The sequence below is a fragment of the Neolamprologus multifasciatus genome, chromosome 23 (genome assembly GCF_963576455.1).
Source record: "Neolamprologus multifasciatus chromosome 23, fNeoMul1.2, whole genome shotgun sequence".
Taxonomy (NCBI): domain Eukaryota; kingdom Metazoa; phylum Chordata; class Actinopteri; order Cichliformes; family Cichlidae; genus Neolamprologus; species Neolamprologus multifasciatus.
In genome coordinates, this window is record NC_140460.1 from 31,937,272 (window position 1) to 31,955,375 (window position 18,104).

The following is an 18,104-nucleotide window of genomic DNA, read 5'->3' on the forward strand; positions in this document are numbered from 1 at the left end:
AATTGTCACATCTGACTACACATCTGAGAATCTGCATCAGCTTAGTGACTGCAATTAAAGTTGCACTGAAGCTCTGACCTTGATACGTTATCTCCAAATTCTGCACTATTGTGTGTTCATTATTGTTAAAGTGTCTGCTCAACCCTTGGCCAAATCACAGACTTTCTCTGGATAAATAATGGATAGATAATCATTTACTGGGAGCAATGAATTAATTTCTGGATAGCATATGCTACCAAAGTGGCTGCACTGCAGGACCCCTCTCTCTCTCTCTCTCTCTCTCTCTCTCTCGCTCTCTCTCTCTCTCTCGCTCTCTCTCTCTCTCTCTCTCAGCAAGATGCTGCAGAAAACAAAAGCCAGACATTTGGCTGTGAGGGATTCGGGTCAGTTTTGTTCGTTGCTCCATTTAGCTGTCATGTGAAAGCAGGCGCTGGATGTAAGGTGCAGGAAGCAGAGAGAGGCCGCCCGCCTACTAGTGTGTGAGACAGCTCGGTGCCTCTGCGCTTCACGCACTGGTGGCTCTGTGTCTGTGTGTGTGTGTGTGTGTGTGTGTGTGTGTGTGTGTGTGTGTGTGTGTGTGTGTGTGTGTGTGTGTGTGTGTGTATAAACAGAAGGTCTCTCAGTAGCACGTAAAGGGAAGTGCGGAGGAGGGGAAAGGTAGGGAGGGGGAGACCTGGCAGGAGCCATTTCAGTGTAAATTGTAACAGAGCCCAGTCCTCTGTTTCCTAATCCCAACACACACACACACACACACACACACACACAAACGCTGTCCTTCCCACCTGTCCTCTAAAAATCAAAAGGACAACCTATCCCCTCCCTCACTGAGCTCGAGGGCCGCTGTTCGCCTATTTCCAACGCCTGTGACCTGCCATGCCCCTTTTCTATATCAGGTAATATGGATGTGGAGGAGAGGGTAGTGGGGGTGGAGGGTGGTCAGGGACCGTGAGCGCACCGCTTCACCGGCTAATTGAGCGGTGTGGGGCCGGTGGGGAATGAACAATGCCGCCAGGAGATAAAGGAATGGGAAAGCAGGGGGAGAGAGGGAAAGGGCTGAAGTCAGCAGAAGTAGGGCGGCCACCAGCCACCTGTCCTGCCGCAGAGGACAGAGCTGGAGGCAGATGGTGGCAAAGTCACCCTCTTTTACCTCTGTCGGAACGCATTCCTGCCCCCCGATGCCGCCATACCCACCCCCGCCTCGCCTCGTTTGAGGTACCGCTGTCGCCCCCCTCATTTCTTCGCCCACCCGTTCCTCTCACAATGAACATTTCAGGCATTTAACCGATGCCCTTACACAGAGCAGCGGAATTAGCTTCACCTCCTCCACCGCTGGAAATTACAAGTGGAAAGGTCGGCTGTGTCAGTGCCGTCAGCCTATCCTGGCATTCCAGTAACCATAAAATCACTACGTCAGGGAGAGGAAAAGGCAAAAAAGAGAAAAAGAAAATAACACACAAAACAGAAAAAGCATCACAAAGTAGCCTACATTTGTAGAGGTGACATGAAGCAGAGTCACTCAGCTAATGGTCATATCAGACCACACAACGCTGCAGCAGCAAAATATATGAGTGGATGAACTGGATTGTACAATTGGACCAATTTACTGCTTATGAAGTCAACTTTTTAATCCAAAAAGAGCATTTTGGGCTTCAAAAGTTGCTTTCTAGTTTCAAACGTAGTCAATACTTTGGCTAAATATATTTTGGGGGTTTTGAGCTGATACCTGAGATTCTTTCTTTGCTGTGGTGGATTAAAATAATTTAAGGAGGAGTAATCATCCCTCTACTTTCATCTTCTTGCTACTTTCTTGTCTCGCCTCTGCTCTCCTTTCTTTCCTTCATTCTCCAACACCGTGTCTCTTGTGTTCTTCCACCTTCTTCCTCTCCCTAATCCTTCCTTCTTACAACCTCTCCACACGTCTCTCCCTCCCTCTTCCTCCTGTATCTCCTCCTCTCTCCCATGCTGCTTCCCCCACGCTGGTGTCATTCTGTTCCTCAGGGTAACATAGGCGCAGGAAGTTGGAAGATAAGCCTGGATTTGAGCTCCGATTATCTGCCTGCCTGACTCCCTCGCGCTCCCCTCCTCCAACCACAAGGCCAGATTGGCCTGAATCCTATTTTTAGGCAGCAGCCAAAGAGACAATCCTTCGTCTTTCCTGGATTTTGCTTCTTTGACCACACAAGAAGAGATTTCACAATTTCACCATTTAGATTTTAGTGTGCATTCCTCTGTGAGGAAAACCTGTCAGAGCCAGTTTTGCTCTAAATTAACAAATGCTAATTTTTTTGCAGCCCCAAAGCACAATGTTGCAATGACAAAGACCTTATTAATTAGCAGTTATGTCAAAGTGTTCTCAGCTCTCCTGAAGCCTCAGTAGATAACCAGTTTAATGTCTCCTGTGGAAGATCCGTGACTTCTTAACAACTTTAACAATTCTCAGCAGCCAGGTAGAAAGCAGTGAAGAGTCTCACTATGACTGACCTCAGTGCTGCTGAGGCAGAGTTGAACCCTGCATTATTATTTCTGTCTGCGCCGATTATACATTTCAGAAATAATATTTCCTCGCTGAAACGGCTGAGAGTGCCGCAGGTGACAGAAGATGCCCAGGGCAGTTTTTTCATGGAAACGAGGTGTGGAAAAGAAATGACAGACTTTGCTGAAGTTGTCAGGTAAGTGTCCTCAGCTTATTGAGGCTCCAGTCTACCAAAACACTGTGAAACTGACACTTCATTTCACATTAGTGCTCATTCAATTCAACTTTATTTATACAATGCTTCAAGGCACTTTATCTCGTAAGGTAAAGATCCTATAGTATTCTGGAGGAGACCTCTACAAGCAAGTACTCTGCTACTTTGCAAGTACAACCTGATAATAATGGACCACTGTACTCCAGCCTAAGTAATGAAAACACGAGCTAGTTTTTCAGCATCAGCCCTAGAAAGTATGTTTTTACATGTTAGAGATATTCAGCAATGATTCATATTTGTTTAACATCTGCATTGAAGGACCTGATCAAAACTGCCTCCCAAGATTTCTCAAAGTCTTTTGGATGCTAAGTTAATCCCATGATCCAGAGTTAAGTATCTGTTTCCAACTTTTCTGTTCTGAGAAGAGCATAATGTATAAAGCAGTGGTACCAGCACAGAGCCCTGTGGAACCCTGGCTAACTTTCATGTTAGCACACATTGGAATCTATCTATGATTCCAATTATTGCAGAGCATTTCCTTTAATACCAATCTCTGTAGTGAAAGACTGTAATCATTGGGAGAAGCACAGATATGAGCTCACTGTGAGAGGCCATAAGAAAGTCATTTCTAACCTCCACCTGTCCCATTTCTGTATTATCGAGAACTCTTTTAACAACTACTCTTTCAAGAACAATTGAAATGAAAGGAATTTTGGATATTAGTCCATAATTAGCTAAGAGACCTGGATCAAGTAAAAGCTTTTTAAATAATAGTTTAATTCAAGTCATTGAAACGGAAAACTTTGCAACCTTGAAAGCTTGTCATACGCAACCTTTTTGATAAAGATAAACCGATTGTATTAAAAATGCAACATCTATTAATGGTAAATATTTTTGAACACTGTCGTAGGAATGGGGTCTAATAGACATGTTGAGGATCTAAAGGAAGAAATTACTTAAGATAGTTAGTTATAACGCTTATAAATATGTTTTATTTGTGAAGAAACTCATGAAAGCTCTGATTCTTTGTCAGTCAGCTGTAGTGCTGAATGTTTGACTCCCTGCTATTAGTAACAAACTTTTGCTGCTTTCTTTTTGTAGTCACAGTATCCAGAGTCGTACGCGATGAGGATATAACGCTACTGACAAGATAATCTACTCAGGTATCTGCTCTGCACTGTGTTTGCACATGGCAGGAAGCACTTCTTTACATTTCATTACAGCACTTTCACAGAAACACCCGGTGTACCAAAATAGTTTTTCTATCGCTGTGCAGTCCATAATTCTAAAATTAAATCTTACAGTCACACAGATATGGAAGAATTGTTACTGACACGTTTTAAGGTTTAACATAAATCAGCATTCTTTACCTGTATGTCCTTTTTATTGTTGCAACCATGTTCATCTCTGCTGTTCTGGCTCTGGTCAGACACCTCAGTCTTGGCGTCTTTTGCAGATGACACGGGTTCGGCGGCTTCGGAAACCTTCATTGTTTCAGTGTCGACGTTATCAGACATTCTCATTGCAAAGTCTTACAGGGAGATGCTGGCAAATACAGAGGACCTGAAAGACAGGAATGTGTCGATGAGAGCTAGCATCTTTGGGAGAGAAAGAAGTTCGGATGATTATGTTTGAAGGGTAAGTTCCAAATAACAAGCTACACGCCATCATTTCAAAGTATTTTTATTAGATTTCAAACACAGATTATACAGAATTTTATTATATCAGCTCTTTAAAAGCAACAACAGTAGTGGCTGATTCAGATACAAAAAGGTAAATTGGGCGTAGTGACAATTGTCTGATCTATTCAATTATGTTAACTTTGCGTGTGTTGTTCAATATAATGTGTCCGTAACAGAGTACCATTTGCTAGCAGGAGAGCTAACATAGCATGGCTAAATCTAGAGGTACTTTAGATTCTGTTAAACCAACAACTTTTTTACCTTTGCAATAGTGTCTTTTGTTGATGTTTTTTTTTTTTTAATTAACTGCAAATTCTGGTCAAGAGAGCTGACGTGGCAAAAAACTAATGCCAACACCTTTATAGACATATTCTCTCTCACTTTTCATCATGCTATGTTCATTTAAATTTTCATTCGAAAGATAAGTGTTAGAATTATTATCAACTGTTTACATACTAAATTAGTGATGGCATGCAATGACACTAAGATTCGGGAGTTGTAGAGACCTTCCTCAATCTTTACGCCGACTCTTTAGACTGGGAAAGACAAAAAGTTCACACAATTTTATTAATTATAAATAAAACATGAAAGAATTATAATTATTATCATCATTGTTATCATCATTATTATTATTATGATTATTATTAAATGCCATGGAAAAATGTGTACATTTAAAAATAACAACAGCATATAAGAGTATACAAAAGTAATAAGTGTATTAGTACAGCATTATGGTACCTTAAATTATTCCCTTTGTTGCAGTAGCTATATTCTATGTCGTAATAAATAAAACTTACTTACTTTGTGTTATTAGATCAGGTCCACTGCATTCTTGTCTAAAAAGTGCTGAGTAATGAAAGTTTGTCTTGTGGATATTATTTTGAAAAACAAAGCAACAATGCAGCAGGAGACATAACTGCACCGATTGTATGTGGGTGCAATACGGAGCCATACTGTAATTGACTTTGTCCATGATGGGTAGCTTGAGTTACTGCAGAACAAACATAGGTGTTACTAATAGTATTACTGGATGGTTGGAATTGAGCTATTAGTTCATTTTAAGTGGATTTGAGTTTGACAACCCAAGCACTTTTCAGACATGGATGTATCATATTGCTGGCTTCAGTTAAAACATCCAACATTTGTATGAAAGACAAAGAATACTTTGTCTTTCATACAAATGAACAATGTAAATGCATTTTCTTTGAATGAATTATTATTATTATTATTTTTTTTTTTATCCCTCTTTTGTTTTAATGACCCGTTTGTAATGTTTCCATCTTCGTCGACTCCTTGCTGCGTAGCGAAATCGTAAAATAGTTCAAATAGATGAAAATAAAGTATTTTTTAAGAAAGCAATCATAATTTTGGTGAGCTGAGACACACAGCACATTAAATATGCCTGCACGCAGTTTAGACATGTATAGTGTTGAAAGTGGTGCCAATTATTATGAGAGCAGACCTACTGAGATTTCCCCTGCAACTTCTCCATAAAAGAGACCAAACATAAAGCTGGCACATTTTGATAAATGTAAAAGACTGGATAAAAGGGCCAAAGAAAGTCTGCAGTGACAAAGGGCTATGCAGTAGCAGGCAGGAGAAAGAGGAGGGCAGGCGGTCGGTGGCACCATCACAGTCTGTGGTCATCAGTCATTACTTTTTCTTTGCGCTGTCTCGCAGCTCTGCAGCTGTTCACCCCGAGACAATAGGCATGAGTGGACGAGATGCAGCAGGCGCACAGCTTAGTGCTGTAAGAAAACACATTAATATTATAGTGTTTGTTTCAGTTTGAAGGGGGCTGCTTTAGAATATCAGCAAACACACTTTCTAGTTCCCACATAAGGATGTTTATTTAGGATTAAACATAATACGGTGTGATTTACATTTTATATTATATTTTATAGAAGGGATTTTACTCACGTATTTTTGTATTATTTTATGTTCCAAAGAAGAAGGCTGTAATTAAATCTTTGTTTGTTGTTATGCACAAAGCAGGAACACTCCCATCGTGATAACAGCTGCAAAAGTTGGTAGATGTGTTGTTAACGCAGAGCACGTGTTTAAAGTCTAATATGGCGTAGAGTAAAAAGTAGCCCTTTCAAAATAAAATGCCTCTTCGTGGTTGCTGATCCCAGAACATAAGTTGCCTTGGACCTATGGCCCACTGCAGGACGCATCTGTGTAATACCGCGACCTCCCCGTGTTTTAAGTCATGGTGCGAGTTCATTTTGCTGATATGCCTTAATTGTACAGCTTGGTCCCATGCAGTGTCTAACATACACAGACTCACAAGAAGGGAGGGTAGACATCTGGTACATGAGAGCTATGATTAATAGGTTAATTAGAAATGGGCTCATCAAATTCACGTTGCACATCAAAAACTGGAAGCACACATCACAGCACTTACTCTGTGCTTGAGTGTGTACGTGTACGGCTGCGTGTGTGTTCCAGCCTTCAACCTATTTGCCCGCAGTAATCAGAGCCATTTTCCTATCTGATCACTGAGCAGCAAAGCGGCTGCCTGAGACTTGATTCTTTATATCCATCCCAAAAGAGCTGAGGCAGCAAGAGGGAGCTGCTCTCTTTAAAAACGTGGCATCCAATTCCTCCGTGTCAAAGTAATTGACTTTTACAGCGGTCCACAGCTCAGGCGGATGTACCGCTCACCCGGCGGTTTGCATGGCTAAGAGTTTTGCTAAAAATCTAGCCGGGCACTGAAGAATCAGATTTTGAATTTCTATGACCTGTCAGAGGTTTGACAAAAGCAATGCCGGCTGCTGCTTTACATTATTTTCACATTCTGAAGGAAAACAGCTTAATACTCCAGAGTCCTGCACATGGCTTTGAATATTTAGCGTCTGTTGCTGACATTTTGATGAGTGAAGTCTCTTGAGTCGCTCTGTTGAAGATTTGCAATATTGGACAGATATTTTCGAGCGCTGGGCTTGTGATGGATAGCCATTTTGTCCCTCACCGAATCACTCATTCTTCCAAACACATTTTATCATGGGACTGGAGTGTTAGACTAAATTTGGCTTCAGACTTTGATGCATTTGAATTTCACCGTCTCGTCTCTCACGGCTGAGGTAATTGCACAGTGTGCCTGTTTAGAATCCCCCATGCTTAGACTGCATAAGTAATACAGATCATCATTTGGTCCTTAGTGTTACATTAAAGAATTCAGGGAGAAGCAAATTGGTCTCTTTATGAGTTGGAGCGAAAACAGACATCAACATTTTTTTTTAAATATGTGTAGTTCAATATAAACAAACATCATTTAAAAAAATGGACTGTTTTTAAAAAAAAAAAAAAAAAAATACAAATTTTAATTAATTTGGCAAAGTCTTCATGAATTATGTATTCTTCAACGATGCTCGAAACTCTATACAGTTACCCAAAAAGTACTTGATACTTGACACTTTAGCCAAAAAATTGTTTTACCCTGTTAAATTAACACCATATATTACAACATTACAGACCGGCAGAGCTGCCAACGTTAGCTGCGTAGCACCAATATTTACGCTTCGTTTTTATTATTAGCCACAAGCCATTTGCGAAATGATAACTGGCAAAAGGCTAATGTGGCTATTAGGTAATTATTAATTGTTAAATGGATAATGTTAATGTGTGTTAACGTGAATGAGCATCTAATCTGATGGTAGTTTTTTTTCCCCCAAAGGGTTTTTTAACAACCCTAGTTTTACATACAAAGGACTACAAGTTGTAAATGCTATGTGCACTATTAATATCAGATTCAAACTGAGCATAAAAGAAGGAGAAACAACAACTTGGGCATATCATCTGATGTCTTTTATCTGTGTCAGGGTTTTAAAGATTCCCAGAGGTATACATTTGTAACCTGCCAGTCCTGACGTTGAGTTCAGTTTTCACTTTGGCTGATTCGTATATTCATCCGAAGAGCCAGAACTGGCAGCACAGAAGACCATTTTTTCTTCTGTGCAACGGAAAACTTTAAAAAGGAAGAAGAAAAATCTTTCTTTTTTTTTCCCCCCACAAATCTGCAGCAGATTGGGAGGTTAAAATCCAACCCCAAATGAACTGCAGCATATCCCAGAATGTCCATCTAATGCTGTTCATGTCTGCATTGCTCTGTAGTTACAGCTCCAAAACACCAGTTGGCAGCGAGCTTCAAGCTTCTTTGGGTACTTTAAACAACCCTAACAGAGTTGATGAGATCAGATCTTAGTATTTGATCTGAGATCTGATCGTAAGATCGTAAGTTTAACTAACTGCATCAACACAAAAACAGAAGGCTTTGGAAGTCATTGAATTTAGATGGACACTGGTAGAGCAATGAAAAAATGTCTTGAGACAAATCAATTAGCTGAACATGTTTAAGTTGATTTGCATGTTGGCACAACATACTGCTACACTGTGATGCATAGTTACAAATCAGAAGCAGGACACTTAGTTCATCTGCACAGATTGCACACATGAATGGAAATGATTTGGGTTTGCAGCTGATCGACTGGAGCATCATTAGAACATCTGTTGTACTTTACCTTCCTCAGAGGAGTGTAAATTTGAAATGTCTTATTTGAAGCATGTCTTATTTGTCAAACGTTTTTCTGGCTAAAAATCAATAACACTGATTTTAAAAAGACTTAAGTACAGAATCACTTAAAATAGATTTAATATACATTTTGGTGAAAAGGGGATAAGGTCAGGGTATAACAGATGGATTGTGTCATAATACGAGGTAACTACACAGGTATGGGAATTATTATTGATCATATGACAGACTGTAGCAGTATAGTTCTGTGCAGTGTTAGAAATTTACATTTCTATGCTAAACCTGTCAGTGAAATACACACTCTATTAAACCTGGATATATATATGAGCACACAGGCTGTTTTTATAACTACAGCATAGCTATAGAAAATGTAACAACATCCATATATTTACTCTGTCAGTGTGACATGATGAAATACTCCAGGACTTTATTCTCACCGAGTGACATTTCATTGATCTTGTGGTTTATTATTCCCCGTGAAATTCCACCAAACTACCGTGTCAATGTTCATTTTCATTCATAATATCAGAAATGATAGTGAGATATTTACTAAGATAGTAACATTGTCCATGCTGCCCAAGTTAAGTGTATTTCATCCATCTATAGATTTTTTAAATTTGTGTGCAGGAAGTACCTTAAAAGAAACTCATTGGATTTGATTTAAGTTTTTATAATAACAAAAAAATGTGGAAAAGAGTCAAGACAATTATATAAGTACATTTGGAGTGACGACGACTGCACACATTCCTAAAACAAATATATGAAACAAACATGCAAACTTTCTGTGTTCCTGACTATTTTAGTTACGACATCTTGTTATCTTGTTATGCTTTCTGATTGGACAGTAGTGTCACGTGACAGCGAATGCGTGGAAACATTGTATCGAGCAAATTTTATGGAAATTTACTTACTATTCAGGTTACATAAAAGTAAAAAAAAAACAAACAAAAACGTACTTCTTGCGTAGCCAGTGGTGGTTGTGGCAAAGGAGGATGTGGCTGGTGAAGTCGATGAGGCTGAGCCTACCGATGCCATCCGAGACTTCTTTGCCCATGTCTGCTTCAGCTGCTCTGAACAGTGAGCGGGGCCTCTGACACCCTCATGACCCCTGCAGACCTGCAACCGAGAGAGGGACGTGGTTAGTGCTGCAGCATTAGAGCGAGCGAGGTCGGAGGTTAGGAGCAACGCTGTCACCGAGGTCACGTGGACTGACAGCAGTCAAGATGTCAGCAACTCTGAAATATATTGTGTTCCATGGCCAAAAAAAAAAAAAAAAACGGTAGAAGTGTGGCGAGTGTGTATTTCTGGGCCTATGCGTGCGTGTGCCCCATAAATAATGGATGAGCACAGCGACTGGGAGTGCGGTAGAGGCAACAAGAGAAGGCACCCCTGCCAACCTCGTAAAAACCAAGCATTAGGAATTCAGAGAGCAGCAGGGGAAGATAGCATTTCTCAGCTCAGAAATCCTCTGCCATTTGGTGCCACAAATTTCAAATCATCTAATGTACAATCTCTATTTTCCAGCAAATTCCTTTCTAGCTGAACCACAGGGTGAACCCGGCTGGGCAGACATCTGAAAACAACAACAACACAGCTGTGAAATATCGATACAATACCGGAGAAGAGAAATTGAGAATTCCAGCTGTATTACCGAATCAGTGTTTTTCCATGCACACTGCTGCCCTATTCGCTACGTTCCTCTTTTATATTGTGAAAATATGACCTTATCGGCTCACTTTGCAGGTGCAACTGCCAAATGAAGTTGCTAAACATCAGGTTACACTTGGCGCCAATTACCATTTACATTTCAAATCAATATTTTTTTTTCTTTCTTTTTTTTGGTTGATTATTTGGTGTTTAAAATGTCAGCAAAATGGCAGAAAAGCAGCCATATTTCTTAAAGTTCAAGGTTCTGCGTTTAAATTTTTTTTTGGGGGGGGGGGTCAGTTGGCTGATAACACCATAAAATCACTTTGCAAGAAAAGAACAGTTGCCCATTTATTTCCCATCAAACTGCTAACTGATTAATCGCATCCTCAGACCACATGCTGGACATTCTCCTACAGCTGACCCACTCCGAGGCCTCTTCCACATATCTGTCACATTGCTCTTGGCCTCTCCCAACTCCTCTAATCTGTTGCTAAGTAGGTGGGCGAGATGCCACGCTGACTCTGGTACCCAACGGTGCCAAGGTGTGGCTCTCTCTGTGCCAGCCAAAAAAGAAAATAAAAGGCAGAGTGCAATCTCAGCTCGATTTCTATTCTTCCATCTCATGACATCTCTGCCTGGAGCCAGACGCACAGATTGAGATGATGGGTGTTGCTTTTCTCTGAAACTGCACCACGGAGCCACCTACGCTGCCTAGAATATTTCTGCACACTGACTTAAACATGAACTGCTTAGTGTCATTTCCACTGCATTCCACATTGTTCCATTCGGAGAGTCTGAATTTTGTAGTCATGTAGCCAGAATCACCTCTGCACCCACAATCACCTGAATCATCTTTCCTTCTTGTTCTGAGCTGCGCTTATCCCCCCCTGCTTTTATCTCTATCTAAATGCGCTCTGCACTTTTTACACGCCTGTCCGTGTGTGACGGGAGTATCATCTTCGTGTCGCGGCTCGAGATTTCGCCCCCTGGTTCAAAGCAGAAGTGGTGCTGATTGGAACCATTGCAGATAGTGGCAGCCAAATATCTGGAATAAAAAAAAATGGGAGCCTGCTCCTGCAGCTATCACACACACACACACACACACGCAGTGTAAAAGTTGCTCTGACAGCAGTGCAGATGAGTCTGGCCGTGGGCGCTCCAGGCTTTATGACCAGAGCTGCTGAGTGAACGGTGCAGACGTGGATTAGCCGGCTTCACACTGAGCCTCTGTGTGTGTGCAGTAAACACCGTATGCTGGTGCAAACAATGCACACCCAAAAGATGTTTTGACAGACACAGACAAGGGAACATCCCCATTTGATAGGTGCTCAACAGCTTATAATACGCCCTAGCACTGCACAACACACACACTCTCACACACACACACACACACACACACACACAGAGCAGTGGACTTGTCGAGCTCCTCCGCCTGCCTGTGTGTCCTCCAGTATTGTGCTGGAGCTGACAGGGAGTGGTTCATTGGCATTACAGTCACCGCAGAGCACAGCAACCTTAAAGAGGCTGCCCGAGGCATCGTTCAGTGTCACATCACCACTTCGCACCACCTTAATCGCGCCGTTTGACGGCATATTGGCGACCTTGTGCACATGCGTGCGCACGCACACACACCCCAAATATACCCACTTGTTCACAGCACAAATTGAGGAATGCATCACATTAATCATGAGCCACATATCCGCACATGCAAACATTCTGTGTTCTTGTAGCAAATTAACTCTTGAGGAACCCACAGCAGGGTCATGAGGGTGGCCATCAACTGAGCTGAGTTAATCACACACCGGGCTCTTGATGGGCTCCTCTCGGCGACAATTATGCTCGATGGCGAGCTAATGAGAAATTTCTCAATCACTGTGAAGCGCATGAGAACCTGCTGGTGAAGGAGAGCAACGCACTCCAGTCTACTTATTTTATTTATGCCTTTATCCACAGACACAGCTCTCACAGCCTCTCTGTTTTTTGCAAAGGCTGACCTTTCCTTCCCACACCTCCGCTGCGCTGTGCTCTGTTCTGCACTCTGTGGATCAGGGCTCTTGTCTCGCCTATAAACCACCTCAACTGAAGGTGAAGGACCCTCATTCCCTCCCTCTATCTGCTACTCTATCCCCCGGCTCTATTCTCGGTAGAGAACGGGGGAGGAAGACGGGGCGGAACACAGCGAGCTATCACCTTCAGAAGCTTCAAAGAAAATCTGCCAGTGATTTCTCAGCATTTCGAAAACAATAATTTTTTTATTTATTTATTTTTAAACATTTTTAAAAAAAGAAGAAAAGGAGCAAGTAGCGTCTTCATGCATTCTGCCGCATTGAAAAATAAGTTAATCACTGCTGAAGAGCTTTTGCAAATATTGCACACACAGAAAAAAAACAACAGAGATGTAAAACAGTAACCAGAGCTCTATTCAGACAGTTACAAAGATACCGCGCCGTCACCTGCTCGCTGTCCAAATAAAAATGACCACCTATGTTTAGCTGATTTCTTCCCACTTTGCAGGGGGATGCCAAAATTTCCCTTTGTTGTGCAAACTTAAACACACACAAAAACATTTAAAGCATGACATGCACCCTGTCTAATAAAACCAGGCATCAAATAAACAGTTAATTAGGCTACTAATGCTGGCTCACATTCATGGCGCTACAATAAAATTGATTTTGCTGTTTTGCTTAACTGAGTAACTAATCTCCTATTTTCTACACATTTCTGCTAATTGCAAAGCAAAGAGAAGCACTGACAGGGGAGCTATATAATTGGACCGCAGAACGATCAGGGTAAAACCGATGAAATTATATCACTTTCATAACACTGCTCGCCTTGATTTTGCGACGACTGAGGCTGTGTCAGTTTAAGGAAGTGCTCGTAATAACCGAGAGTGAATTAACAGAAATAAATAAATAAATAAACAAACAGGCACAAATGAGACTCTAATTGCGCTGCTCGCTCTGCCTCCAGGTCGCAAAAGGCAGCGCGGCACAGCAGAGGTGCAGCCAGCCAGCATTAATAAATTAAATCCACAGTGGAGCATGGAGGTAATCCATTACCTATCCCATAGGAGAGCTGCCAGGGAATATCAATCTAAGCAATTAGTACTAGAAACAGTAAACAAAGAAAACTAACATGCAAGCCTGGCAGTTTTAATCTATGGAGCTTATGGGACAGGAAGCACTCAAAAAGTCTGTGAGAGTCATTAAAAGTCAATTTGTAAGAGAACACCTGCAGAACAAACAAGGAGGAAACGAGGGAAACAAGAGGACGACGGTTGGCTAGAAAAAAAAAAAAAAAAAAAATAACCAGTGCAGAGCGAAGCCTCTTATTGGCTGATCTCTGTTAATTATCCTCGTAATGAAAAGCAGAAGCGGAGCTGAGCAAACCAGCCAGGAGATTTGGAAATGCTCGAGCTCGAGCGTCAGCGAGTAACACGCCGCTGACGGCACAGCGCAGCTCGTGTTGTGCTTAGTTTAACAAGCCAAAGGAAGAAAGACCCCACGCTTGCTTACTGACTGGATGCCTTGCAATGACAGAAGAGAGGCAGAAAAGCTGATGCAGGAGACATTTTTTAAAAAAGCAGAACAAAAGGAACATACAGAGGAAAATCAACCTTACTCAAAAAGTACATGAAGAAATTGTTCAAAAAGCGCAGGAACAGAACAAGTAATACTAACTGTACCTAAGTCGTGTCTGCTCACTGTCAAAGTGCTGCAGGACGTACCTGCCTGGCAGCTCTGCTCTCCATCCTTTCTGCAATGCGACCGCTTAGTTTCCATTGTACAGGAGGCACAATTTGCTGGAGAGGAGGCTGGAGTTGCCTCCCAGCTCGCTCCTCGGCAGCTGCCTCCTGTACGCTCGCTCCACTGAGTGAGGGTGGAAGACAGGGAGAGGAGAGTGTAAAGGGAGAGGACGAGGGGTGTGGGTGTCACAGAGAGAGAGTGAGAGAGAGAGAGAGAGAGAAGGGGAGGCGGAGGCAGGGAGGAAGGGAGAGAGCTGTGCGAGCACAAGTCTACCTGCCACAACCCATCAAGCCAGCCAGCCTTGGAGACAGCGCCAAATCAACAGCTGGCCCCTGTGTGATGTCAGAGCCTCAACAACCAGTCACGGCGGCCGAGGCCGGCCGGCACTACAGAGCGGACTGAACCAAAGTCACCAGCTAAATGGGGCTCTTCATTAGCTGCTTTAGGATAGAGGCGGGGGAAGGAGGATGATGAGGAGGAAAAAGGGCAGCTAGGGACATGGGATAGATGGAAGGAGACAGAGAGGAAGAGGAGAAAACAGGAGGGCGGGAGATAGAGAAAACACAAAGAAAGGTGCTCAGAGGAAAGAGAAAGGAGAGAGAGGCGGCAAACAGGGGAGGAGGAGAAGATAGGAGACAGGAGCGACGGTTCTGCAGCCAGCTAGGTGCTCAAAGAGCAGGTGGAGAGACGATGGGGAGGCGCTGGCCGCTGAGAGGCCGAGCTGTTCACTGGGCTACCTTCCCATTCAAGCTGGCACCCTGCTTTTCGCACGAAAAAAAAATAAAAATCAAGGCTACAGCTAATCCCACTGACTCAGAGATAGACAACACCTGAAATACCTCCTGTTACTGCAACTGAAAGGAAATGTGCTGCAATAAGACATTTCGTTAAAAAAACAACAACAACAACAACATAATAAATGCGTAATTGGTGAATTAGGGGTTCACTGATTGTCACGTTCTGGGCAGATACTGATTTTTTTCAGTTCATATATTTTGGTTTTGGATTTATCTTCATATAAAAAAAAAATGATGTGTTTGAAAACCTTTGTCATTGCTTTAAAAAAAAAATTCCACCAGCAGAGAATAGATGATGTAAGGTGCAAAGACAAAAAGGGAAAACTACTTGGCAGAAAAGCCAAAAAAAAAAAAAAAAAAAAGTGAATTTCTGTGCCAATACCGATGTATTAACATGACAATACAGCCTATAACCAATATTTTTTCTTTTGAATTGTTTGTTGTTGGAATGTATTTCACGCTCTGTGGGGAAACAAAGATTTTTGTGTAAACTAGGTCTAGTAACTGACCTGTTTAAAAAGCTCTTCGTCTCATCACACAAGTTTTTATCACTTTGCCAGTGCAAAACGGATACTGTACAGTGTAACAGGAGAGTTACATAGCAGAGATGAAGTGATGTGAAATTGAGAGCTGATACAATGTTTAGACAAACAATTTGTCCAATTTTTTGTGTGTTTTTAAACCTGCCCAAAATAGAGGTGACACGTCAGTAGCTGGTATCAGTCAAAAGGATACCGATATTCAGGCAATATTAGAGATGCAACATTAAGCAAAAATGTAACTCCATATTCATCAAAGACGCCTGCCCCCACCAATCACAAACTGCTTTCAAAGAACAGCACATAATTGTGGCAGACTTGTGACTTGCTAGCTTTACCTGAGGGGTATACTATGAAGTAAGTTTATAGTACGCCCAGCCAAGTTTCCTTTGCGTTAGCTGGCTTGACAAAACCGAAAACCCCTGTGAGAGATAACTGTTATCAAACAGTTGTTATCAAATTTCTTTGACTAAACCGGGCTCTTTGCTTTAGAGTCTGTGACATAAAAAGGGGAGATTCACACCTCACATGACTATTCTTTGGCACAAAATGATCCCTGCGAGTGCCACCTATTCCAGTAAGGGATGTTATATAACGGTGAAATAGTGATAAAAATCTACAAAGAAAATACCAAATTTAACAATTAAATACAATATTGTTGCAAATAAGACAGAAAATTAATGCAGTAGAAAACCATAAATCTTTGGATCTAGAACATAAGAGTTGTGAAGGTAGAATTCAGGCTGCGCATGATTACAAATCGCCCTTAAGAGCTTCCATTTTGAGCCTGCCTTTCATAACTTATGAGGGGTTAACAGGAAAAACAATTAGGGCCTCCTCCATCTGCCTTGTTTATTTTATTAAGTAAAGAAAGTTCTTCTGTCCTCTGTACATGCAAAGAAGAGGAAATGCTAATAGCTGCATGGTGAATATAATCTACTTCATGAAACACTTTCATCACTAAGTGACTGACAGGCTGTCAAAGACACGGGAAGTCACAAACAGGTCCTATGCGCAGCCCAAGTCTAGACTGCCATAATGTGATTGTTTTTGTCCTTTCAGTCACTCAGACTTTTAGGAGCAAACACAGTGGGCGGAAAAGTTCCTGCTGTCACTTAGCAACCAACAGCAGGCTGCGACAAACGATCCGATCCAATCCTGCCTCATAATTGTACCATTCGTTATGCCAGGTCTCTGAAGAATTTATTATTGTGCTTTCTTAATCCCATGAAAAGGTCACCAATTGAACAAACAATTTATGGATCGAGGGGATGAATTATTTAATGGCTCAAGCCAAATATTATAGGAATGAGAGGGGTTTTTTTTCACCTTCCCCTGGAAGGCGATGAATTATTTAGTCATCGGGGCCACATCTTTGGTGAAAGCTATTACACGGCAACCTCAACCTCAATATCGGATAATGTCATCAGCTCCGAATATGGCCCAAACCTGCGTAATGAATGGTCAACAGAGCAGCGGGCTGCTGTGGCCTGAGCTGCCGGCGGGTGAAACTGTTTTGGCAAACAATTATTAGCATTTATTTTAAGCCTCGGAGGGGAACGCAGGCAGTCATAAGAGAGAATCTGAGCGGTGATCTTAATGTGTGCACTCACCAAGCCGGTAAAAATGCCTTAAATCTATCACTCTAGCACGGCAAAAACCAACTGAAAGATCTCCAAATCAATTATGGTAATAATTCAGCATAAGGAAATGTTAACATGATACAATATGGAGCACGTTGCTGCACAGCACAACATCTCCACTCTGGGAAACAGCAGCCGCAGGGACTGAACCAGCATCCACTCTGCGCCCACCAGGCTCCACTGGTACTGTAATGAAAATGATACTATCATGACGCTCAGCCTCATTGGTGGCAACTTGGAGGCTTTTATGGCCATTTCTGTCTCTTTAAGTCAATGAAGCGATAACTGTGTGCATCTGAATTATTATGATTATAGCTTACTTATTAAGCAACTACCAAACTGGGTTATTGGATGTCTGATTGGTTGTCTTTTACGAGTTCAAATCAGAATGTACTGTCCTCTTACAAGAATAATAGAGCTTTACTAAACTGCTTTACTTCAGTGCGTTCATTCATTATCATTAGTCATATTCAGACTTCTGAGTGAATTTGAATCAGGAGTTACACTACCAAATTACATGAATGAACTCTTATTTGAATACAAAATCAACCTTTTTAGATCCTTTTTGTTAGACTCCAAGGTTATCTCTAGCTAAACCGCTCAACCATATGTGTAATTCACTAATAATAACGGCAGTTGTTTTTCCTCTGCTCCCAGCCTATAAACCAAGACACGAGTCAAAGCACAGAGGAAGGTTGGAAGAATCAATTCAAAACAAACGCATTTACTCTGCTAATTGATTACTCTGATTTAATCAGATTCAGCCAAACAATCAATTTTGCAACATCGACTTTGTCACACCGAGCTCCATTACAAACCTGGTAAT

General features: G+C 41.7%; 1 protein-coding gene across 12 annotated transcripts in view; it reads right to left on the minus strand.

Moving 5' to 3' along the window:
• LOC146492015 (R3H domain-containing protein 1-like) overlaps positions 1-18,104 on the minus strand; it is a 52,398-nt gene that overhangs the window by 33,579 nt on the left and 715 nt on the right. For 8 of the 12 annotated variants that reach the window (XR_014872557.1, XM_085152649.1, XM_085152648.1 and 5 more), the window contains exons 1-3: positions 14,281-14,649; positions 9,860-10,019; positions 4,058-4,250 (exon numbers count right to left, since the gene is read on the minus strand). Coding sequence is in view for 11 of the 12 variants with exons in the window: in XM_085152649.1 (XP_085008775.1) it covers positions 4,058-4,210 (153 nt within the window). In the remaining variant the exon portion in view is untranslated. Of the gene's footprint in view, positions 1-4,057; positions 4,251-9,814; positions 10,020-14,238; positions 14,650-18,104 lie in introns of those variants that run through there. The other 4 variants (XM_085152644.1, XM_085152646.1, XM_085152647.1 and 1 more) reach the window with 3 other exon arrangements.